The following is a 23,900-nucleotide window of genomic DNA, read 5'->3' as shown; positions in this document are numbered from 1 at the left end:
ATGATAGAATCACGTCATTTCTGTTGTTTTCTGATGTAAATCGGATCTCTCTGTGGTCACAACAGAAATGGAGTAGCTGTGCGGCCATACTGGTGTTACATTTCATCAGCCCTAGTGTGTGTGCTCTGCATCAGGTAGCGAAAGGAGGGATTTCTAGCCTAAGAGTTTCCTCCTTTTCCCTGTAAATCCACATTTTAGATGCATCCAATAGATTAGAGCAATTAACGTGCAAATTTCTGCTTTCAAGTACCATGGCAGTAATAGGCACCCCTGTGAAGCATCACAAGCTGACTGGGGCTGAGTGCAGATATCACAGGTCCTGACAAGCATCAGGTGCTGACAGAATGAGAGGTGGCAAAAGCAGACAGGAGTATCTCTGAACAGAGGTAGCTGATGAATCACAGGTAAATGACCATTATAAAAATGGATTTAAAAAACAGGCTCAAAAGAGCATAAATAGGATATTCATAATATCAAAGGAAGAACAATCTACTTAATTTCATTATCTTAGTCCTTTAGCCTGGAATGCTGACTTTCTCTATTCCCTAGCTAAAAATGACCATATGAATAAAATTACTTCTGGGAGCCAGAGACCTATGGCAGTATCTGAATAAGGCTACTGCCTTTAACCAAGGTAAAATATAATTTAATTTTGGCTGTGACCTTTCTGAGTAGCAGAGAACAATAGGTGACTTCCTAAAGGGACTCTGCTCTTTATAAAGGTCCTGATCTCACCTGCAGGAATCACAACTGTCCTTGGAGCAGAAGAGCCCGGCATTCATAATGCTTCCTTGTAGAGACGGAACTGTTTTGCCATTTATACTGACACTTCCAAGGTGTATTGTAAGATACATAAAGAGAAACAGACAGCTAAGCCCTTCAGTTTGACCAAACCATTTTTTTTTTTAATTTTTGATATATATTTTTAATTAATGTGTTTTGCTTCTCTTCAGCCCTGTGGATGATTTATTGGAGCAGTCCTGCTTTTCTTCCAACTTCTGTTGTACAGAAGGCTTTGCAAGATACTGAATGTCTCCTGCGAAATTTGGAATGACTGCAGCTCTGATCAAGACAGGGATTTACCTACCTATAAAATTATCACTGTGTATTCATTGTGTCATTTCCAGTGATGCAGAGCTTTTGAATTAAAGTAGATGTTTATCAGACCAAGGAAGGTACTAATTTGTGCTGATGCAGCAATTCCTCTTTGAAGCCAAGGTGATTTTTAATGCATTAAATATTAAATACGAAGTGGCCAGAATTCTTACCTCTTTGTTAATCATTCCTCATAATTAAAAACAATTAAAATAATGTACTTGAAACAGTCAGGCAAAGCACAAGCATAAAAAAAGTGCAGAAATGGAATATTACTAAGATTTTTGAAGACTGAGCTGTACATGTTGCCAGCAACCTCACTGAACAGTGCAAAGAAATTATGATACTACACTTTCCACCATATCTGTGCATGTCTTTCACAATTTCCCTTGCTTGGTACAGCCAGGTTGTGATACTAAGATTTCTCCAGAAGAAGGAGCAGAGAAACTGTGTGATTCTGGCTTGCAGGTAAACAGTTAAACTTCGGTATTACATGGTGCTTTTTATGTTACTGAATATTAGGCATATTTATGCCTAACATAAGTGATATGTAAGCCAATAAGTAACACACATGCCCAAGAAGGAAGCTTATTGGCTGTGGTATTGCTAGCTATGTACTGCATACATGGTTAAGTACCCACCCTTTTTGTTTGTTTGTTTGTTCTTTGGTTACATTCACATGATGAGCATCTTTGGGGTCAGTCTTTTCACAACTTAAGAATATACATATATTGGATTAATGCTGAGGCCCTTTGCCTGAAGGTCATAGGAGAGCAAGAAACTGCATTGTTGAATACCAATGCTTGATACTTGTCCCGTTGTATACCTTTCAGTGCTCTACTACTTCTAGAGTACACAGCCTCTGAACAGTGGTTAAGTGATCAATTCTTCTATGTTTGCACTGAAATTCAATATTAACGAAAGGCGAAATAAGCCAACTTTAAATAAAGAAATATCTGACTAAAATTAAGTTTGACAAAGAAGTGCAATAAGAAATAAGGTTTCAGAACACAGTATCTACAAAAAATGCTGTTTCATTTACCCTCTGGGACTGACTTAGAGACCATCCTGCAAGGTGGGCATTGCTGTGACCTAAGGAAGCGGTCTTCAGGCCTGCTGCCTAAGGAGTTCGTGATACCACAAGTATATCGAGGGAAGCAGAGTCCTTCACTTTCATGTCTCAGAAGGTAACACAGGGAAAGTAATTGTTTACATATATTTATCCTATAGCACACGTCAGAGTAATGTGTCTAAGTCTTACAGTCATGTATCCATCTGTATGAAATTATTTAAAATTATCTTAGTTTTCCTTTAAAGTTTGATAGAAACATAGTGTCACTTGGCCATATATTACTCTTGAATCAGGCCACTGGAGGTTTAGGAAGTGTTTTCTCAGGACCCAGAATTAATCTTTCTCAACAAAAAAGGACATCAATGTCAGCAGGGCACCCTCTAGGGGCCACTGTGTAATTTTTGTACACTGTTCTGAAACTGATTTAATGTTAAAAACAAATGCCAAGTTAATAATTCTTAATTATTAATTACGCTTTGGCATGGTCCTGGAGGAGGTGACAAGGACAGTGCAGCAGGGAGCTGGTATGAGGCTAAAGGTGAGACAGTTGAGAGGGGATTGTCACTCCTGGCTGCCACCACGAGCAACTCCCTTTGGGTACTGGCATGACTAGGTTTAATGAAAGCACAGGGATGGGATGAGTATGGGTTGTGTCCACTATCCATGGCTGGATGGCATGTGGCTTTCTGGGATGACAGTGGCCAAAATGGCGTATGCACTGATCTCTTTCCTTCTCCCACATTCCCACGTAAATTTATCAGAAAACCCATGACCTTGTTTTCAGCTCTGGCCTCCAAGAACGACGAAGGTATTTTAGCTCAGGAAACACACAGTAGAGTTCCAGGCTCTGGTAGGGATCAAATGTGCAATGTGTGATGTCATACACTGTGTGTTCTGATTCTGTGTTCTGTGGAGGGACTCCACATCTAAAATTCCATCAGCTCTCCAAAAGCTCCTCTCCCACACCCATACCTAAATGCCTCCATTTTTCTTGGTCAGCTTGTGCCACTTTGTCAGCACTGTGGTGCTGGTGAGATGCCAGTACAGGCCAAGACTGTAAAAGCTCACTGAGTCTCCACACTGTGGGGATGGCATCAAGGCCTTTGGTCGCAGGCCAGGGCAATGACCAAGGATGCTGCTGTGCCTCAGCATGTCCTCCGGAACCCTGGAGGAAAGCACCAAGTTCCTGGCTCTGTCACCTCAGTAAGTTGTGAAGTACGCAGTCTGGCTCTTCTTTTGCCATCTGGCAGATAATAAAGACACAGAGCAGAGTGCTGTGCTGGGGGCTGCCGGCCCTGGGGTCACCGTGCTGATGAGGGAAGGCAGGCACGGTCTGTTTTGCGTCTCTAGCACTTCAGAGACCTTCTGCTGGCTGATGAGCCTCCCGCTCCGGTGGCCTGTGTTTGCAGTAGAGGTGGCAGGGCTGCCGGCCTGCGGCAGGACCCACACGCTCCAAGCTGCCCGGACCACACCAGCTCCTGCAAACGCAGGCCTGGCGTTTGGCCCCAGCCTCCGGGTACGTCCCCCGGCTCCCTGCTGCCCGCCGCGGCTCGGGCTGCGGCCAGGCGGCTCGGAGGCGTTGGGGAGGGCCCCGCTACTCCGGGCCTCGGGGCCGGCCGCGCCCCGCCGCCCGCCTGAGCGCCCCGGCCGCCCCAGGCCCCAGCCCCAAAGCCGCGGTGCGGGCGGCGGGCGGGGCCCAGCCCCCTACCGCCAGCGGGGCGGGTCCAGCCGGCGGCGGGGATGCGGCTCGGGCGCCTCAGCCCCAGACCGAAGCGCCGACGCTGGCCCCGCTCGCGGGCTCCCGGCTGCGACCAGGTACAGGCGGCCGGGGCTGGGGCGGCGCCGCGGCCTCCCCCTTCCGTCGCCCCCTTTCGCTCGCGGCCGCCGCGTCCTCCGTGCTGCGGCCGGGGCAGCTCCGTCCCTGCGGGCGTGAGAAGCGCGCGCGGAAGTCGCGGGGTAGCCCCGCGGCGGCGCTTGCGGGGCGCCGCTGGGCCCGGGCCGGTCCCGGACGGCCTCGCCGCCGCGGCTCGGGGCGCTGCGCAGGCCTTGTCCGGGGAGCTCCGACGGCGGGCCGGGGCCGCGCGGGGGCCTGGCCGCTGCGCCGGGGGGGCGGGGACGCGGCCAGGTCGCGGCGTGGGCGCGATGCGCTCTGCGCGGGGGCGGGGCCCGGGCGGCTGCGGAGGCGCGGGGACGCGTCCCGTGGCGAGGTGCGGGGCTCTCCGCGCGCTGCAAGCAGCGAGCTTTGGGACGTGCACGCGGAGACGGCGGTGACCGCGCTGCCTCCGCGGTTGCCCCAGGTCAGCTGTAAGCGCAAGTGGTTCCAGTTAGCTCCAGGCATCTTCCATGTTAAACAGCACGGCAGCCTGTAGTGACCTCTGGGTCCGTAGCATACCAGGCGTTCTTATTTGCCGTCGGACTCGCAGGCCCTGAGAATGCTGTAGACTATGCAGTGTTTACTCCCGGGTTAGTAGAGCAAAGGATAATTTGTACAGGAATCGGCCAGGCAGGTTTTGTTTGTTTATTTTTTATTTTTTTTATTTTTTTTTTCCCTTGTGAACAATAGCAACTGTGATAATAGAGTACGATACTTAAACTTAGATTTTCAAAGACAGGTAACACCCTTAGTCCTTTAGTAAGCCTAAGTATCTTATTAGGCGCCTTAGTTCTTGTATCTAACTCTCACTTGAAATCAAGATCTGGTATTCACAGAATCACAGAATTTCTAGGTTGGAAGAGACCTCAAGATCATCGAGTCCAACCTCTGACCTAACACTAACAAGTCCTCCACTAAACCATATCCCTAAGCTCTACATCTAAACGTGTTTTAAAGACCTCCAGGGATGGTGACTCAACCACTTCCCTGGGCAGCCTGTTCCAATGCCTAAAAACCCTTTCGGTAAAGAAGTTCTTCCTAACATCCAACCTAAAACTCCCCTGGTGCAACTTTAGCCCATTCCCCCTCGTTTTCTTTCCAGAGATAAATTCTGTCCACTTACATGTACTTCTGTTGTTACAACACAATTCCTTTGACTTTCCCTCCCTGTTAGTGTTAACTGTATCTACTGTAAAAGCACCTTCAAATGAAGGTCTGGATTTTGAAGAAGGACTTGGCTTAGGTAGACATTTCAAGTGCTCTAATGAAGAACATGTATTCTCTAGGAAAAGCTAATAAAAAAAGTGCTGCTGGCATGATAGAATTGGAAAAGATGATGTGAGGAAAGATACAGTTGTGTAATATTCTGTCTATAAGAAAAGGAGCATATTCATAAACACTAAAGTGGAACACAGTAGCAAGGTTAGAAACATTAGTAAGTCCAGCTGGGATCAGTAGTGGTGTACCACAAACTTTCCCCAAAGATGAGGGCTCATGTTAAACACCTATGCTTTAGAAGGCAGCTTTACTTTCTACTTCACCAAAACATTGTGGAATTTTACGGTTTTAATGTTGAGAGTAAGCACAAAGGAAGACCATCTAAAATGCTTTCAGTCTGATGGAGGCAGAATTCTGCATGAAAAAAAAAAAAAATGAACAGACTGCAAGAGCCCATTCTAAAACTTCTGAGCCACTCAGGGATCATAGACTGCTAACCGTCCTTTAAGGAACCTGGTATTCTTGTTGGGTCCCTGGGATAAAGCATTTTGTGAAGGTGAACTCTGGCTTCTCTAGATGGGTAGCAAAAGCCTATCAACAACTTCAGCTTTCAAGAGGATTTAGTAGTCAGAGGCCTCACGGTGTGCTTCAGCATCAGGACAAACTTCACACGCTATCCAAAGTAGTACATATTTTGGAAGCTAGTGTATCAGAAAAAGCTTTAATAACACAATTTAATGTGTGCTAAAGGAGCATCTTTTGAGAGGTGAACAGCCAGCCAAAAAAGCATCCTTCCTCTGTGAGAACTGTAAATATTTATAGTTTAACATTCTTAACGTGAGTGTCCAAGCTTGGATTTCATATTACATGTTAAATTTGTTAACATGAACCCTTATTTTCAGGGTTTTACCATATGCGACTTCACGCCTATAACTTTGAATGCTACCAGTTTTTTCCAGGCCAGGTATTATTTTTCAGTCTTCTTTGTTCTCAGTTCTACAACAGATTTTTAAATAAGATACATAGAATTCTCATCTATAACACATGGAGAGATGCAGCAGTAAAAAAGAAGAGTTGCAAAAGAGGATTTGAACTAGTCTGTTCAAACTAATTTTTAGCAAAAAGTTTAGCTCTACAGCTGAAAGACAACCACGTGCTCTTAATTTGCGCCCCCGCTTCTCCAGTAACCGTTGGTATTAACGCAGGAAAATGAATCGCATTTCACTTCCCTCGGGTGCCTAGAATTTTACGTAGAACATCACGGCTGTCCGGGATGTTCGGCGTTCAGTTCCGTGCCGGACCTGGAGGAGCTCCGGGCCTTCGCGTGCCAGTAACGACAAAGCGTGCTCGGCACGGGGGCTCCGGCGGGCCGGCTGTCCTGCCCCCGCCCCTCCCCTCTCCCCGGTTCTCACGGAGAGGCCGCGTGCGCGGCGCCTCTCGCTGAAGGGCGCGGGGGCCGCGGCATCTCCGCCGCCGCTGCCGCTCGTCCCGCGGCGCCCCAGCCGCCGTCTCCCAGGTAACGGCGCCTCCCTCGGAGCGGCGGCGCGGGGCGGGCCGGGCCGGTCGCGCGCCGCCAATCCGCGCGCTGCAAGATGGCGGCTGCGGGAAGCGTGGCGCGGGGCGGCGGGCGGGCGCCGTAGGGCCGCGGCGGCTGGGCTCTCGCGGCGCCCCGCATGGATCCCGGCGGCAGCCAGCCGGACCCCGGCCTCTCGCAGCGGGGCACGCCCTGCCTGATCGTGGCGGACTCGCAGCCCGAGAGCGTGGGCCCGGAGGAGGACGCGGAGCAGGCCTGCCTCGGCGTGCTCGCCCGCCGGCTGCCGGTCCGGAGGAGCCCGAGCCCCGTGCTGGTGAGCGGCGGCCCGGCCCGGCTCGTTTCGGCCCGGCCCGGCCCGGCCCTGACGCGACGCGTGCCCCTGTCTTGCAGGAGATCGTCCGCGGCCCTGCCGGCAGCCGGGCGCCCGCGGGCGGCGGGGCGGACAGGGAGCGACCCGCAGGTGAGAGCGGGGCGCGGGGGCGCGCCGTGCTTGCGGAGCCGATGGAGAGCCCTGCCCGCCCGGACGCTGCCGGCCCGCGCAGCCGCGTCGCTGAGGAGGCGCCGCCGCCCGGCGGGGAGAGCAGGTGGGCGCCGGGCGAGGCGAGGCGAGGCGCGCCGGCTGCCGGCCGCCCCCTCGCGGGGCTCTCGCCCGGTGAAATGGCGGCCGCGCGCCGTGAGCGGCCTGCGGCACGGGCGGCGGCAGCGGGGTCCGCGGGGGTCCGGCGCCGCAGCCGCGCGGGGCCTGGCTCCGTGCCGGGCTGCGCCCCTCGGTGGGCTCGGGAGCCGCCGGGCTCGTTGCCGCCGTGAAGCAGCTCCTTGGAGCACCAGCGGCCTGTCGGAAGGCAGCCCGCGGGAACCCCCGAGGTGAGTAGGTCTTTCTGTTGCAGTGCCTCTGTAAAGACTGAAGAAAGAGTTGGAAGCGATGTTGAGGACTGTCCTACCTCGCCATGTGCAGAAGGTATCTTCTCCGCCTCAGGTCTGTGGGTGGTGAATCTGATCAATCTTCTGTGTAGCGTTTAGTTCTGTTTCCTCACTTGTCCCACCAGGGTAGTCATGCCTGCAATAATTGGTCAGAAATTGGCATCTTTTTCCATTGCATCTTACTGGTATCTTTTTCCATTGGCATCTGGTCTGCATGCTTTGGAGCTTGAAAATCCGCAAGGACTTAATATCATCGTTACCAAGGATTTTGGAGACAAGGGATGGCTTAGAATATGCGTGGTGACCACTAGGAGATGGAGCCGTTTTATGGCAGAGGAAATAACTGGCATAATGGTTGTCATCAAAGGACTTTCAGGGACAGAGTCTATATTATCAGGATTGTCTTCTGGTATCCAAATATACATTAGTACCCAATGGCATTGTATAAGACTTTGCTAGTTAACACTGGCTTTAGATGTAATGGTCGCTGTCCCTGTACTATTACTATAGTTTTAATTGGTACAGCTGAATTGAGAGTCTGTTAGTTTATTTGGGGCTTTGGCAGTATCTTAGTGTATCTTTTGTCATGGCAAAAATGGCTTTTTTTTTTTTTTTTGGTACATATATTACTTATGGATGTTTGATGTTAGATACAGGCATGTCACAGCTGCCTTTTGGAGCTCTAGAGCTCTCACAGAGCCAGGACTTTGAGAGTGACTTTGTGCCCAATGAAGAAGATGCTAGGCATCAGTTTCGCTCTGGAGCTGCTATCCCATCTTCTTCCAGACCTTCAAAGAGTGATTCTAAAGATGGTATGTGAAAATGATCTTAGATGTGTTTTTGTTGGTCTGTAGCTTTTTTTTTTTTAAACTAATAGATGTTACGATTCTCTGAATACCATATTGGTAGTGTGCAACAATGAATTCACAGTTCTTAGTTGAACAGAATTTTGTCTTGTCTTTACTTTGGGCTAGTTTATTTGTTTGCTTCTTGCTTCCCAAATGTTGTCACTGATTCTGGAACCTGTCTTTACGAATTTATTTCTAGAACATTCAGACAATCAGATACTGACTTCCATGCCTGGCAGAAACCTCCCATGCCTGGCAGAAACCTCATTCCATCCTTTTTTTTGTTCTATTGATAGTTCAATGCTAAAGCTTTTTCGTATAAAATTTGTCTTATATATACATACATAACTTAGAGAGCTACACGTGTTCTCTGTATTAGTCCAGTTGACCTCTGAGTGACAAATGTTCTTTGTTTTTTTTCTTTACCTTGCTAGAACTGAACGTGCATAACAGGCAAATTGTCTCAGGCATAGAAACGCATGTTGCTTTGGAGAGCCAGCCAGAGGAGTTTGAAAGGTAAAACAGTCCCTGTTCTTTGTATTTCTCTTGCTGAAATTCCAGAAGTTGTTTTGTGTGTGTTTTTTGACTTCTGATTTTTTTTTTTCACTTTTCTGACTGGTATATAGAAGTGCATAGCTTTAATCTATTCCAGTAAATTTACTTTACAGTTTTGCAGTTGATATGTTGAGTTTCTCAGGTCAGTGACTGTGTCTTACTTTCCCAGAGCTCTGCAGGAAGGGGAAGAGGATACCACGAAAGAAATGCCTGTCTCTGATCCACTTAAAAGTGAGAAAACCGCTGGTATTTGTCATGAGGAGTTGGATATCTTGTCAACTCAGGAAGAGATGTTTCCTGAGAATAATGTAACAGGTAACGATAGACAAATAGAGCAAGAATGTCCATCCCAGAGGACATCATAATCATTCCTGCTTGATATTTTTAGTTGTGTAGTGTTTAGGGTGTGGAGTGCTGTGAGTACTTTTCACATAATTTCAAATAAAATTGAGAACACTTTGGAAATGAAAGGCCACAACTTTCACTGGAGTGTGGAGCAGTGTCTAAATGTCACTTCTTGATAGAACAGTGACAGTTGCTTGTTAAATATGTTTCCTTTCCTTTCTCGTCTCCCTTGAAGAACAAAAGTAATAATAATAAAAAGATCTTCTGAAACTGGTAATAATGATGCTCATGCCTTGTAGTGACACACAATCTAAAGTGTGGTTAAATACTGTAGGCAAATGTTGTAGGCTTCCTTATGTTGGGTAACTTGGGCAAAACATAGAAAAAGCCTTCAGAGTCATCAAGTCCGATCATCAACCTGACCTGTTGAGTCCCATCACGAGACCATGTCCCTTAATGTCATGTCCACATGTCTTGTAAGTACCTCCAGGGACAAGAACTCCACCGCTTCCCTGGACAGGCCATTCCAAGGCTCGATCACTCTTTATGAAGAAATTCTTCCTAATACCCAATCTAAACCTCCCTGGTGCAACCTGAGGCCGTTTCCTCATGTCTGATCACTTGTTCCCTGATAGAAGAGACTGACGCACACTTCACTACAGTCTCCTTTCAGTTAGTTGTAGAGAGTGATGTGGTCTCTGCTCATCCCTCCTTTTATCCAGGCTAAACAACGCTAGTTCCTTCAGTTGTTACTCATAAGCATTGTTTTCTCTAGTCCCTTCACCAGCTTTGTTGCTGTTCTCTGTACATGCTCTAGCAACTCAATATCCTTCTTGTAGTTTCCACCTTACTCCTTCGCATCATTGGTGTTCCTGTTTGGGATAGGACAGTACCCTGCAACCAAAATGTTACCATGATTTCAGTCGATCTTACTTGCCACCTAGGTTAGTGTTCATTTCCTGAAAGAGAAGAGATTATGAAATTGCATCAGGAAAGAGGTCATCACTGTATTGTCATGGTAGGAGGATGTCTAGGTTTGGTTTTGGTATTCATAATTAAAAGGTTCGAGAAGAAGTAGTAGGGTTCTTAGCAATGCTGATAGTTATAGGTCTAGAAAATAAAAGTTTTGACAGGGAAGCTTGTCACAGTCTACAAAGCACGTACTAAATTAAGTCTCACTTAGTGGTTTTTGTTTAGCTTTAATTTGCGTACAACTGTGATTATGCTAGTATGTTTTCATGTGTGAATCCCCTGTACCCGGAAGGTTCAGTAACCGCTTACGGAAATTGAATCTCTGGTCAATGTGATGTCTTTGAAGGAGGGGGGGTAATTTTGGAGCCATTGGGGATTTTTCTTTTTTAATTACCAAGTACAAAGATATGTACATTCTGGTCTGAAAAAAAATTTATTCTGTAGTTATAAACTACCTTTATCGTCTGAACTGTATGATGTTCACATTTCACATGCTGGACTTCTACATGCTGTCCTTCTCCACCTTTGTGTGAAAAAGGCAGACAAGGATAGGCTGTGACTTTACAGTAAGGTGTACGTCATTCATCAAAGCTTTCTGATCAACTTGTTTAATGGCCAGATTTCTAATCCTACTTCCTTTTGTTCAAAATTGTTTCAGGGAATGGCTGTCCTGTAACCAGGGTGGAAGAGGGAAGTTCTCTGGCATGCACCCCTGCCCGCAGTCTGCACCTCCTGCAGCTCTCTGGACAGGGATCTCTTGTACAGCAGAGTCATTCCACGTAAGCAAAAAAAAAAAAAAAAAAAAAAGACCCCCAAAACCACAAAACTATGTTGTAGTAGCTTCTGTACCATTTCCACCATTCTTTCTTTTATTCAAAGACTGCTAATGCTATCTGTTTACCTTAATTTGTGCAACAAAAGCAAGTTAAGCTAGTTTGGACTCCATGTCACCTGTTTGTGTTTGTACCTTGCAATTTGGAGCTGGCACATAGTTAAATAGAGTTCTCAAGTTTCCGTGCACATGATTTGATCAGGTATTACAGATTATAACGTGTAGTTCTATAGTTAAAAATTACAGTGTCAGTTATAGGATAGAAAATTTTATGGTTAATAAGCAGATCTTACAGAGAAGGTATGTTTGAGAGGGCATTATGCGCAAAAGGAATGAACTCTGTTTTTTAAAGGTCATCACTGTAGTTCTGGTCTAGTGAATGATAGTGCATTTTTATTGTTAGAACTCTGAGATCTTCACTTTCGACTGTGAATGTGTGTGTGGCATAAGGAAATTGGGTGGAAGCACTTAGGAGAGCATGTAATCTAGGAGAGAGTGTTCACATCTTGCTACTGTGGTATCCTCGATTAATGTTCACTGAATAAAGGTGTATGTATAGCTGAATATAGAATGAAGTCGCGGCTTCTAGCTTGTAACCCCGGGGCAACTCTTGAAAAGAGCTCTTTGCTTAACTGTTTTGCCTCAACAAGATTCCTGCTGGGGTTATCAGCTCTATTCCAGCACCAGCTATCTGTTGGTAATTCTTTCTTTGACTTACCCTGTTGTGATGACTTTTCTTTTTTTTTAAATGATACCGGATATTATGTACGTTCTTCTGCCTTTGACTTTTTGCCCTGCTCTGCTGTCTCACAGTTGGTGCTGGCTCTTTCTCTGTTGTGTACTCCCTCTTCTTGCATGTGCATGGTCTTAGGTGAAAGTTGTCAAAGCAGAAAGCAGTTCAACTGGTGTTCTAGCAAGGTCTCTGTGACCTTTGAACCTAAATTGCTGATTGTTCTTTTGAGAACACCGGCCAAAATTCTCTTCTTCATGTTCAGTGTGGTGTTCCCACGCTTCCTCCCCACACAGCACACCAACAATGGAAGCCTGAAGATTTTTCCTTTCTCTCTACTCCCCCTCCCCCGGAGGATCCTCACTTTCCAGTTTCCCCGTCACACACATTATCAGTGTATGTTTGTCTTTCCTATCTTAAAACCATGCCCTTGACACTTGCACTTTCTTAGCTACTGCACTATTTATCTCTAAGTTGACTGAATACACTGTAGCAATTATCTGTAATTATCTCTTTCATACTGTACAATGTGGAGAGCAAGGAGGTGCTCTCAAAATAACCGCATTAGATGACCGGGCCATGGCTGACATGTTAACTAGTGCTGTTGCAGGCAGTGATAGAGTCTAGTCTCCTCAATTTCTCATTAAGTTTGTGTTGTCAGGTGACTTTCTAATCATCATTTCCTAGCCAGAGCTCAAATAAGTGCTTTGTCTTCCTCAATTATAGTATAGAATCATAGAATATCCTGAGTTGAAAGGGACCCACAAAGATCATTGAGTCTAACTCCTGGTTCCACTCAGGACCATCCAAAAATCAAACCCTGTGTCTGAGATTGTCCAAATGCCTCTTGAACTCTGGCAGGCTTGGTGCTGTGACCGCCTCCCTGTGGAGCCTGTTCCAGTGCCTGACCAACCTCTTAGTGGTGAGGTTCCTCTCTTTCTGAGTAGCCTTTTCCTGATACCCAACCTGAACCTCTCCTGGTGCAGCTTCATGTTGTTCCCTCGAGTCTTACTGTTGGTCACCAGAGAGAGCAGATTAGCACCTGGCTGCCCTTCTGTATCCTTTTGTGAAGAAAGTTGTAGGCTGCAATGAGGTTGCCCCTCAGTATCTTCTTCTCTAAGCTGAGCAAACCAAGTGATCTCAGCTGCTCCTCATGTCTTCCCCTCAAGACCAACCACAATTTTTGTTGCCCTCCTTTGGACACTGTCTAATAGTTTTATGACCTCCTTATGTTGTGGCGCTCAAGCTTGCACACAGTACTTGAGGCTGCACCAGAGCGGAGCGAGACAGTCAATTTTCTCGACCAGCTAGCAATGCTGGGCTTGTTGGTCCTTTTGGCTGCCAGGACACACCATTGAGTCATACTCAACTTACCATCAACCAAAACCCCTAGACCTCTTTCCCTGAGGCTGCTCTCCAGCCTCTTGTCTTCCAGTCAGTATGTATATCCAGGGTTGGCCCATCCCAGGTGCAGAATCCAGCGCCTGCTCTTGTTGAACTTCATGTGGTTGATGATTGTCTAGGCCTCTAATTTGTCAAGATCTCTCTGCAAGGCTTCTCTACCCTCAAGGGAGTCAATAGCTCCTCCTAATTTAATATCATCTGCAAATGTACTTAGTATACCTTTGAGTCCTGCATCCAGATTGTTTATAAAAACATTAAAGAAAACTGGCCCCAAAATGAAGCCCTGGAGAATCCCACTAGTGACTGGCTGCCAGCCTGATGTAACTCCGTTTACTATAGCCATTTGAGCTTGACCAGTCAGCCGATTTTTCACCCATCGTATTATGCATTTATCTGGCTGTATGCTTGAGTTTCTTGTCCAGAAGGATTCTGTGAGAAACAATATTGTTAGCTTTGCTGAAATCCAAAAGGATTACATCAAGTGCCTTCCCTTGCTCAACGAGGTGGGCAATGTTGTCATAAAAGGAAATTAAATAAATTAAGCATGACTTTGCCCTTGTGAATCCATGTTGGCCATGACCAGTGGCTGCATTGTCCTTCGTGTGTTTTTCAATAACTCCCAGAGTATTTTTTCCATTGGTTTACCAGGCACTGAAGTGAGACTGACAGGCCTGTGATTACCAGGTCTTCTTTCTTGCCCTTCTTAAACGGACCGCCCTTCTTAAAACTGGGACAGCATTTGCCAGCTTCCAGTCAACAGGGATATCAACTAATAATGCCTGTGTGGTCAATGATGATTTCTCAGGTCTTTATATATTTATATATATATAAAGCACCTATCACCATATTGATAAACATTCTTTGGATCCACTTTGATGGCAAGGGTAAGAACAGGAGTTGGCCTGTTAATACCTCAGCATTTCTGTTTTCAAACAATTAAACAAACAAACAAACAAGACTTTGCTAGAGAATACCTGACATGCTCTTGTGAGAAGACTCCTAATGTGACAAGCTGGATCTACATTTGAGAAGTTAAGCAATTTTCTAGTGATATATGTTTTTTCCATGTTACCTTTTTCTGCAGTGGCTCTTCAGGCCTAGTCGTTCCATCTCCTGTTGCCTTTGGATCCAGTGCTCTCGTCCCTAGCAGTCCTACTGAACAGGAGCAAGCAAAAGGTAAAGTCTTCCGCATACTCACCTGTGGTTGTTTCTGTACTTCGTGGTTTAGCCTGAGCCTTTAGCCTTTTCGAAACTTGTTTAAATTACACTTAAAGTGTAAAGTGGGATTGAGAATGCTGAAAGAGGTAGATGCAGGGAGATCTGTATTTGTAATTCAGATCCCAGTATGCTGTCAATATTTCCTGCATAGCTATCATGATAAAATTTCCTTCACATGAAAGATGAGGAAAACTTCATGTGGAAAAGAGAGTGCTTCTTGCCATTGTCCTCCTTTCTTAGGGGCAAGCCATTCTTTTGCTACAGGTAGGTATGGCTTAAATATATGCAGTTAGGGCAGTAGCAAAGAGAACTGGGTCATAAAAGTCATCTTACCCTAAGTGAAATGGCTAATACAATATTTTAAAAAGCTTTTATATGTTACATGTATGTATTCTAGAAGGTCATATCAAAAGACAGCTTGTTCTGTATACCTTGGTTCTTGCACATTTTCTCTAAGTACCCATTCGCTGTCAGGGTTAACATATCCATGAACTTCTAGTACAAATCACCATTCCTTTCTGCGAGATTGCCATCTCATTTGCTGCACAAAATCTGAAGTACCTTTAGAATAGATGTGTAGTTAGTGGGGTCTGAATTTGGTTGCGTTGGAATAGAAATAGCAAAACAAAAACCAAAAACCTGTCCTCAGAGAATGATTTGTATAAATTTTAGACACTTATTTCTAATTGTAGAAATTGTAGACCTGTGGTAGCAAAATAGTTATGAACTCTCCCCAACCCTTCACCCTGTTCATTTAAAGATACAGATAATTGTGTTAATTTTGTTTGTTTGTTTGTTTATTTATTATTTATCCCCACTCCTCCCTCCCCCCCCAAGATTTCAGGTTCACCCATTGAAGTATGAGAGAGTTGCATAAACCACTGCAGATAAAAATCTCTTAATGGAATGTTGGAAAGTAGGTACAACATAGAGATCTGCTAGTAATTTATTTTCTGCTCTTTCAATCCAGATGAACAGATGGATATCTCTATCCCATCACAAGAAAGAGAGCTGATGCAGGAGGAGCAGCAGAGGGGAGAGGCGCTAGTGGAAATAGCTATCCCATGTATCCCACCAGGACCTTCTGTCCTCCCACAGGCTTCAACTCCAGTGTCCCAGAGTGCCCCAGCCTTCTTTCCTGCATCTTTACCTATACCATCACAACCAGAGTTCTCTCATGTGAGGGTTCATGTAAATATCTATCCCGACTTTTTTTTTGTGGGGGTATTGCAGAAAATGCATTTTTGAGCCAACCTCTGTGCTTCTGTGTGGGGCTTCCCTACTAAACTGATTGTCATGAGATTCTCTGTTCCTACCAGTCACGGTTATATGTTGATGATATTTCTCTATATGTGTGGCAGTTTATCCTGCAGAGAAAATACAGAACAGCTTAAGAGGGCATAGAGAGTTACTGAATGTAGATTTTTTGTCTTTTATTCTACACTAAAAACTTTCCTTGTGCTTTTTTTTTTCTTCCTTTCTTTGAAAGGCTTCTACTTTCTCATGCTGAACCAGGCATTCTGCATCTCAAACTGCGTCAGAAACTAGACTTCTACAAGGATAGATTTAATCGTTATTTGTCACGGAGAAGGCTTGAACAAGGCTTGATCTCGCTTAGCGCAAATTTCTTTTAAGTTGCTTATTCTTACCATCTGTTGTTTGCTTTTTGATTCTGGAAGTTAATATTGTTCAAAGGGATTTAACAGACACTTGGTGGCTTTATAGCTCAATATAACAAATTTAATTAAATTAAGGCAGAAAATACAGGTTGAAGTAGACTTCAGTAGTTGAGGCAGAGTTTTTCCTTATCTGAAAGTGGTCTTCATGCTAATATAACTATTATAGAGAATCTTTCCAGAACCCTTGTTTGTCTGACTGAGAACAGCTACTGATTTGCCATACTTGCCCTGTACTTCATGATTTGGTAGTAGGAAAGGTGAGCCAAGGATCATGTCTGACTGGCAGAAGTACTGAAAAGTAATGAATGATGATAATTTCTTGTAGCAAGAATGTGGCAGTTAACACTCATTTAAATGGATAAAAAAAAAAAAAAAAAACAACCAACCAACCAAACAAAACTTTGTTTTAATCCATAGGTTTGTTCTGAGCTTGCTCTGCTCTGTAATCTAGCATCATCATCTGGAAATAATAAGCAGCCCAATTTGGGATAACCTGATGTTCAGTATGCCACTTTTTTCATTTTAGGATATTTTTGTTCCAACTCAGAGCCCAGAGAAGAGACATGAAGGAGAAGAAAAAAATGTTGCTTTAACCTGTTCGTGCTTACCAGGAAACCTCTCTGGAACCACAGATGTTTTGTCAAAGGTGCCTATAGGGGACTCTGTGCCACAGCCTTCGGAGTCCTGTAGTCTGATCCTTTCTGTAAGTGAATGTAGCGAGTCTACAAAAGCAGAAATCAGTTCAGGCTCTCTGAAAACTAGCCAAGATAGTGAAACTTTACGGGTACAGAAGGTTCCTGAATGCAAGGCCTCAGACTTGAGCCTTTGTGCTGTGGAGAATGACAACACAAAACTGAGACTGGATGCAGGCCATCAAGCCCTCTCTGAGAACTGTGAAAAAGCAAAAAAAGAGGGTATAAAAACTGCAGGAAAGCCTGTAATGCAGTTAGTTAATGCAGGTGAAGCAGGAAATGAGTCACTAGCCCTTACAGCTCATCAGGATCATGGGTGTATTTCTGGAAGTCAAGCTGCTGAACATCAGTCTGGTCAGCCTGCGATTTTGTCCTGTACTCAGGGCAGAGAAGCACGGTCTGAGGGTTATCCATTGGAAGAGAGTTCTGAACCTGAGGCAGTTCCTGAGACTCAATGTGAAGAACAAGAAGAAAAGCTGCAAGTAGAAGAGAAGCAAATAAACAAAGATGAGTCTCTTGTTAACATAGCCCTTTCTCAGAGTTTTATCCTTGAAAGGGAAGTACAGAGTCATGAAGACATGGAAGTGGATTTTGCTGGTGGCTTTGGTAAAAATAGCAAAAAATTGTCTGGTCATACTGAAGAATTAGGAAAGGTTGGACCAGAATGCTGTGTAAAAGAAACTTTACAAGACTGTACTTCTGGCATTGGAGAGGCAAAGAACATGGATAAACTGTCCTCTAAAGCTACTTCAGAAAACATGCCAAAACTCAGTAAAGTTTTATCTAAGCCTTCTGTAGGGGTGTTAATGGAACAGCATAACAATTTGTTTCCTAGATTAAAGACTGACATTCCATCAGAAGTGGCATTGTGTGTGAAAAGCCACCCAGATGGTTCAGAATTAGACCAGGCAATGAAAATGGAGAATCACACACCACTGCAGGAGAAGGGGGTTGACGTGCTTGTGGCTCAGCAGGAGAATTGTATACAGAAGAGTACAGAGGATACTGCTATGACAAGGAATCTGGAGCAAGAAGAGAAGATGCAGCCACAGGAGAGGGTAGCTGCTAAGTCTCCCAGTCCTTCCAATGGTAAGTGAATTTAGGTTAGTAGTTCGTAAGTGTGTATACTTTGAATAATGTCAAGGGGGCTGTGTACAGTCCTCAGAGTTTTTGGGAAACGCTGGTTCTGAATGGATGTTGAACAGCCTATCTTCAGAGCCGAAGTGAAAGTTACTGTTAACGTGTGTAAGGTGCTGTTCCCTTTTTCACCATTGCAGCACTGCTGCAGGCAAGAGTGATGAAAAGTAATTCATACTCCTAACACCCCCTTGCTGTTTTATGGTAGAAACTCTGAGCAACTTTGAAAACTTGGAATGTTCTGACCTTGGCAGTGCTGATGGATTTCTGTATTTTTTTTTTCTTTTTTTTTTTTTCCTGAAGCAACAATGGTAGTGTCCTTGAAAGGAAAAGGGTCTGCGGGTAGTCTCTACTTCCCTTTTAGGTGTCCTTACTGTTTGTTTGTTTATTTATTTTCTCCTTTCATTCTCAGGGGAGGATTTTCTTTGTGGAGATATACAGAGCAGCTTTAAGCGAGACATTAATATAGCAAATCTATCTTGAGTAATTTGAAGTTGAATGCTTTTTACTTTCACATAAGCTGTTCTTCAGTAGGCATTGTCATGAAGCAAAGTAAAAACTGACAGAAGTTTAACCTATTTTGCACGTATCCTTTTGTATCCCCACCTCCCCCCCCTTTTTTTTTTTTTAAATCTGGGACAAGATTTTTTGAAGTGAGATAGAATAAGGAACAGTTCTGTCTGAAGCTTAACCAACAACAGATTGAAAAGTGTTGTGTTTTTTTTTTCTTTTTTTCTTTAAATTGTTTTGCCATGCAGCTCTGCATAATTACTGGTCAAGGATGGGGAATAAGTGTCTGGAAACAATGAAAGGGAGCAACCCCAACAATGCTGCCTTAAAGCGTTTGTCTGAATAGAGCCATGAACTCTTTATAATGTTACCGTGGTTTCATTTCAGTGTTGAAACCTCTTTAACTTGCTGTTGTGTAGTTAAGGAATCTGGAACGCTGTACCTGAGTTTTGTGGAGATTTTGCCTCTTCGTTGGCTCTGTTTTAAAGCAGTTCTGTTCTCCTCAAATGAGAAAATAATAGAAGACAGTGTTTTAGTTGGTATTAAGTCATACACATTTTTGTGATGTAACTTTTCATTATAAACTGCAGGATCAGAGAGAAGGAGAGGAGAGTTTTCCCCATCTTGTGATGGCAGTAGGTAACTTCCTGTCTCCTGAAGTTGGTGACTAAAAGCTGAGTGTGTGGAAACATTAGTTCTCAATAGGTGATTGTTATCTTTACATCTGAGCAGACCAGTATGTTAGTTTATGTTTACTTAAGTCTCTACACTGATTTGGGTAGTTCATGCTCTGAATTACCTAAGTCATTCAATTATAGTACAGAAGAAGATTAATATAATTGCGGAGTGCTATTTAAATTAAATGAGATGTTCAACAGGGAAGATATTTATGAACCACCTGGTAGATTCAGATTGACCAGTCTGTGATCTTGTTTTATGGAACCTATACAACCATGGACTAGATTTGAATCACTCCTAGTGCTTGAAGGTTGTGGTATTGTAGTATTGTCCTATAGTCTGTTCTTCAGAGCTTTGTTCAATGTTTTCTTGTTTTTATTTTGAGAAATTAGTGTAAGATATACAGCTCAAACATATTTCCTAATGTTCAGTCTTATTTTTCCCTTTATGGACTCAGAGCTGATAACTGGTCTGAGCAATTTTCTATTCTTTATCACCGAGAGATCTATTCTTTGTCGGTGGGGGATATCTCACTTAAGTCCTCTGCCAACTTACGGTTTGTTTTTTATCAAGACCTGTATATTTCTTCAAAACTTCTCTGATCAGTCTCACTAGTCCAATATTTTTTGCTATTTTCTGAACTACTTGTTTACTCTTCCCACTTATGAACTGATCCTGCCATTTATGACAGCTTTGGCTGTTTCTTCCTGATAGCTTTTTGAGTGCATTCTTATATGCTTCCCTCCCCTTTTCTTCAGTTCTTGTGACCTTGAACCGTGCTGACTTCTGGAACATGTGATCCTGTTCGGAAAGGTCAGAATGGCAGATTTCAGAAAGGAACAAGATGAAGAGCTTTCTTCTTTATGTCTGAGCAGACGTAGGTGAGATGACTTTGAAGTGCTAGATGGAGATTCGGATGAAAAGGGATTGAGTGTAATACTTGTGTGCTTTTAATAACAAATTTTCTGACAAGCTTGGAAAATACCCCCCAAAAAGCTGTTTAATAGTATGGAACTGTCTGGCAACAAAAACTTGAGATACTCAAAAATAGGATGAAGGTATTTTGCGTTGTAAGTTACAAATGACAGGTAAATATTCATATCTGTAGAAGTTGGATTACAGTGCGGTAGAGAAGAGAGATTTGAATGCTTATGTATGTCATCAGTTTTGGAGAGATTTCCAGCAAAGGACAGTAGCATTTTTCAAGCTGGACTTTACTATTAATATCTGTTGACCTATTTTAAAGCAAAATAAAGCTTAAATTACTTTCAAGCCGCATGCAGCCTTGTGGCCATAGCTTTTTAATATCACTGACATCTGAGAAACACTTCTACCGTGATTGCTTTATTTTGAGCTAAGTATATGTTTAGTCATACAAAAATTCCCTTGCTTTAGGGGGTTCTGATCTCTTTGCTTAGATTTAAAAACTCCACTTTCTCAATAATGAACTCATATGAATCAGTCTGTATTTTTGAGCACTGTTTAGTATGCCAGCTATCATACCAATTTAACTGATGTAACTTTTGCACCCATTCTTCTGAATGCGGTTTCACCAATGAAGCATTTAAGTGTTTTTTGGTTTTGCTTTCTTTAACATCCCATAACTAGCGACAAACAGTTTCTTTCAGAATGTTATAACAAAATTCTGGCTGTTGCTGAGCAAGAAAGAAGAGCGTTTCAGTTGACCAGAAATGCAATGATTTCATGCGTTTTCTGACTTAAGGTCTTTGTTTGCATGGGGAACCAAGCACTAAGCAAATGGCATGCTGGAGGCAATTTGGTAGCATTTGTTTTGTCAACTGAGACAGTAGTGTCATCAGTTTCAGATTTAGGTTATGTTGCTGGGGTACATCTGAATTCCACAAATTCTTGTACAAAGTTTGGGGGCTGCCACTTCAGTGAGATTTAGGGAAAGCTTTCACTATTGTTTAAAAGTGGTCTGATTTAATCATGATTCATTTTTTCAAATTAGGGGAAAAAAATACCATAGAATCATAGAATATCCCGAGTTGGAAGGGACCCGTAAGGATCATCAAGTTCAACTCCTGGCACTGCACAGGTCTGCCCAAAAGTTTAGACCATGTGACTAAGTGCACAGTCCAATCACTTCTTAAATTCAGACAGGCTTGGTGCAGTGACTGCCTCCCTGGGGAGCTTGTTCCTGTGTGCAATCAGTATCAGACTTTGGAGGCTCTGCACAAAATCTGCATTTCCAGGGTTTTAGATACTCTGTGGACCAATAATACCAGCCTCTTTGTTAGATTATTTTGTTGCCATTTAATGGTATGGATGTTCTATTGTTTTTTTTTTTTTTTTTTTTTTTCCCTTTGGTCCTTCCCATTTAGGGGCTTGCAGTAAGCTCATTGTGCCCATGTAATAGTACTACACTAAAGACTGAAAATCATGTTCTCTGTGAACTGAGGAATTAACCAGTCAGAAGAGAATCAGTCTACTTTGGTATACAATTTCCCCCTGTATTTTCCCCAATATTGAATGGCAGATGCATATGGATGAATATAAGAGCAAAAATGTAGTGAGGAGATACTTCTCCAGAAGCCTCTGTTTCATCACTCAAAAATGTATGGTTTAGGAACTTTTTTTTTTTTTTTTCTTGAATAGGTGTTCTTCTCTCCCTCCATGAAAATTCTCACTGTGTTTTTAACCTCTTTAAAGTTCTAGGCATCAAAGGTTCTTGCAATAGGAAGATTGACATCTTAAATTATATTCTGAGTTTTTAAAAAAATAATACCCCAACTGTCTTTATTTCACCAGGTATTAGTTTCATTTGATGACCCCTAATTCTGAAACCTTAAAAATCTGATAACTTCAATTTGTGTAGAATCCTGTATATGGCAAGAATGAAGGTACTTGATATCAGTATAGTAAAATCTATTTCCTTTCTATTAAGCCATTTTAGATATTAGGGAAGTGTAAAGATACAGAGGAGATCAAATATTATTTAACACGAAGGTGAGTGATGATGTTTTAGATACTGTGTTGTTAATTTCCTCTAACTGAAAGAAGGAAAATAACTTTTTATGTAGAAGATAATACATTTTTTAAAATTGAATTAAAAAAAAAAAAGACTACTGTTAACAAGCATGGGGCATTTGCTATGCTGGGACTGGGTATCTCTGAAGATGATGTGGCATGGTCAAGAGAACAGTATAGGTCTTTGAATTAGACAAGAGTATTGGTTCTATTAAATAAACTGTTTGGCAGGACACTGCTGGAATGATGATAAAGACGAGTAACTATAATTGTATAATGAAGCTGAACATTATATTCCACGTCTGTATGGGGTTTTATTGAGTTCACAATCCCCAGCTTCTTTTTCAAGAGAGCATGAATAAAACTTCTTTTAGCTTGAGGTAATATTTCTCTTGCATATCATGCTTAACACATCTTTTCTTAGATAAATCTAAATACAACTTAAAAACATCACATTTAGATTGATTTACATTCCGAAGAGAGGTGTAAAATGAACCATGTTTGGAGAAAATTAACTTGAAAATTAATGCTTGTGGTTGTATCTTGCATATTTATATTACACTAAATAATAGAGTTGTCATAGAATCATAGAACAGCTTGGGTTGGAAGGAACATTAAAGATCATCTAGTTCCAACCTCCCTGCCATAGGCAAGGATGCCACCCACTAGGTCAGGTTGGCCAAGGCCCCATCCAGCCTGGCCTTGAACACTTTCAGGGATGGGGCATCCACAGCCTCTCTGGGCAACTTGTTCCAGTGCCCTCACTACCCTTACAGCAAAGAATTTCCTGCTAATGTCTGATCTAAACCTATCCTCTTTTAGTTTAAGACCGTTCCCCCTTATCCTATTGTTATGTACCTGAGTAACGAGTCCTCCTCCATCTTTTTTTTTTTTTTTTTTTTTTTTGTTTATAAGACCCCTTTAAGCACTGAAAGGCTGCAGTGAAGTCTCCCCTGAGCCTTCTCTTCTCCAGGCTGAACAGCCCCAGCTCTCTCAGCCCTTCTTCATAGGAGAGGTGCTCCAGCTCTCTCATCATTTTTGCGGCCCTCCTCTGGACTCGCTCTAACAGGTCCCCATCTTTCTTGTGCTGGGGTCCCCAAACCTGGGCGCAGTATTCCAGGCGGGGCCTCACAAGGGCAGAGCAGAGGAGGACAGCCACCTCCCTCGACCTGCTGATCAGACCTTTCTTGATGCAGCCCAGGACACAGTTGGCCTTCGGGGCTGCAAGCACACACTGCTGGCTCACATCGAGCCTTCCGTCCTCCAGAACCCCCAGGTCAACCCTGCAGAGCTGCTCAAAGAGTTCTCCGAGTCCATACTCCTGTCTGGGATTGCCCCGACCTGGGTGCAGCACCTTGCGCTTGACTTGCTGAACCTCACGCGGTTCACGTGGTGGGCCCGCTTCTCCAGCCTGGCCAGATCCCTTTAGATGGCATTTCTTCTTTCTGTCGTACCAACTGCACCACTCAGCTTGGTGTCATCTGCAAACTCGTCGAGGGTGCACTTGATCCTATCGTCATGTCCTTGATGAAGATCTCGAAAAGCACCAGTCCCAAGACAGACCCCTGAGGGATACTGCTCGTCACCAGCCTCCAC

General features: G+C 43.9%; 1 protein-coding gene across 11 annotated transcripts in view; it reads left to right on the top strand.

Moving 5' to 3' along the window:
* Positions 1-3,840: 3,840 nt before the first annotated feature.
* Positions 3,841-23,900, top strand: part of TP53BP1 (tumor protein p53 binding protein 1) — a 43,533-nt gene continuing 23,473 nt past the window's right edge. For 2 of the 11 annotated variants that reach the window (XM_068695781.1, XM_068695784.1), the window contains exons 1-10: positions 6,810-7,105; positions 7,183-7,376; positions 7,680-7,768; positions 8,364-8,525; positions 8,996-9,077; positions 9,286-9,431; positions 11,092-11,212; positions 14,484-14,575; positions 15,588-15,808; positions 16,823-18,077. In XM_068695781.1, coding sequence (XP_068551882.1) covers positions 6,932-7,105; positions 7,183-7,376; positions 7,680-7,768; positions 8,364-8,525; positions 8,996-9,077; positions 9,286-9,431; positions 11,092-11,212; positions 14,484-14,575; positions 15,588-15,808; positions 16,823-18,077 — 2,536 coding nt within the window. In that variant the 5' untranslated portion in view covers positions 6,810-6,931. Of the gene's footprint in view, positions 3,983-4,321; positions 6,775-6,809; positions 7,106-7,182; positions 7,377-7,679; positions 7,769-8,363; positions 8,526-8,995; positions 9,078-9,285; positions 9,432-11,091; positions 11,213-14,483; positions 14,576-15,587; positions 15,809-16,822; positions 18,078-20,072; positions 20,195-23,900 lie in introns of those variants that run through there. The other 9 variants (XM_068695782.1, XM_068695783.1, XM_068695789.1 and 6 more) reach the window with 9 other exon arrangements.

Source organism: Anas acuta, chromosome 12 (genome assembly GCF_963932015.1).
Source record: "Anas acuta chromosome 12, bAnaAcu1.1, whole genome shotgun sequence".
In the NCBI taxonomy this organism is placed as follows: domain Eukaryota; kingdom Metazoa; phylum Chordata; class Aves; order Anseriformes; family Anatidae; genus Anas; species Anas acuta.
This window is presented reverse-complemented; position numbering and strand designations above follow the sequence as displayed.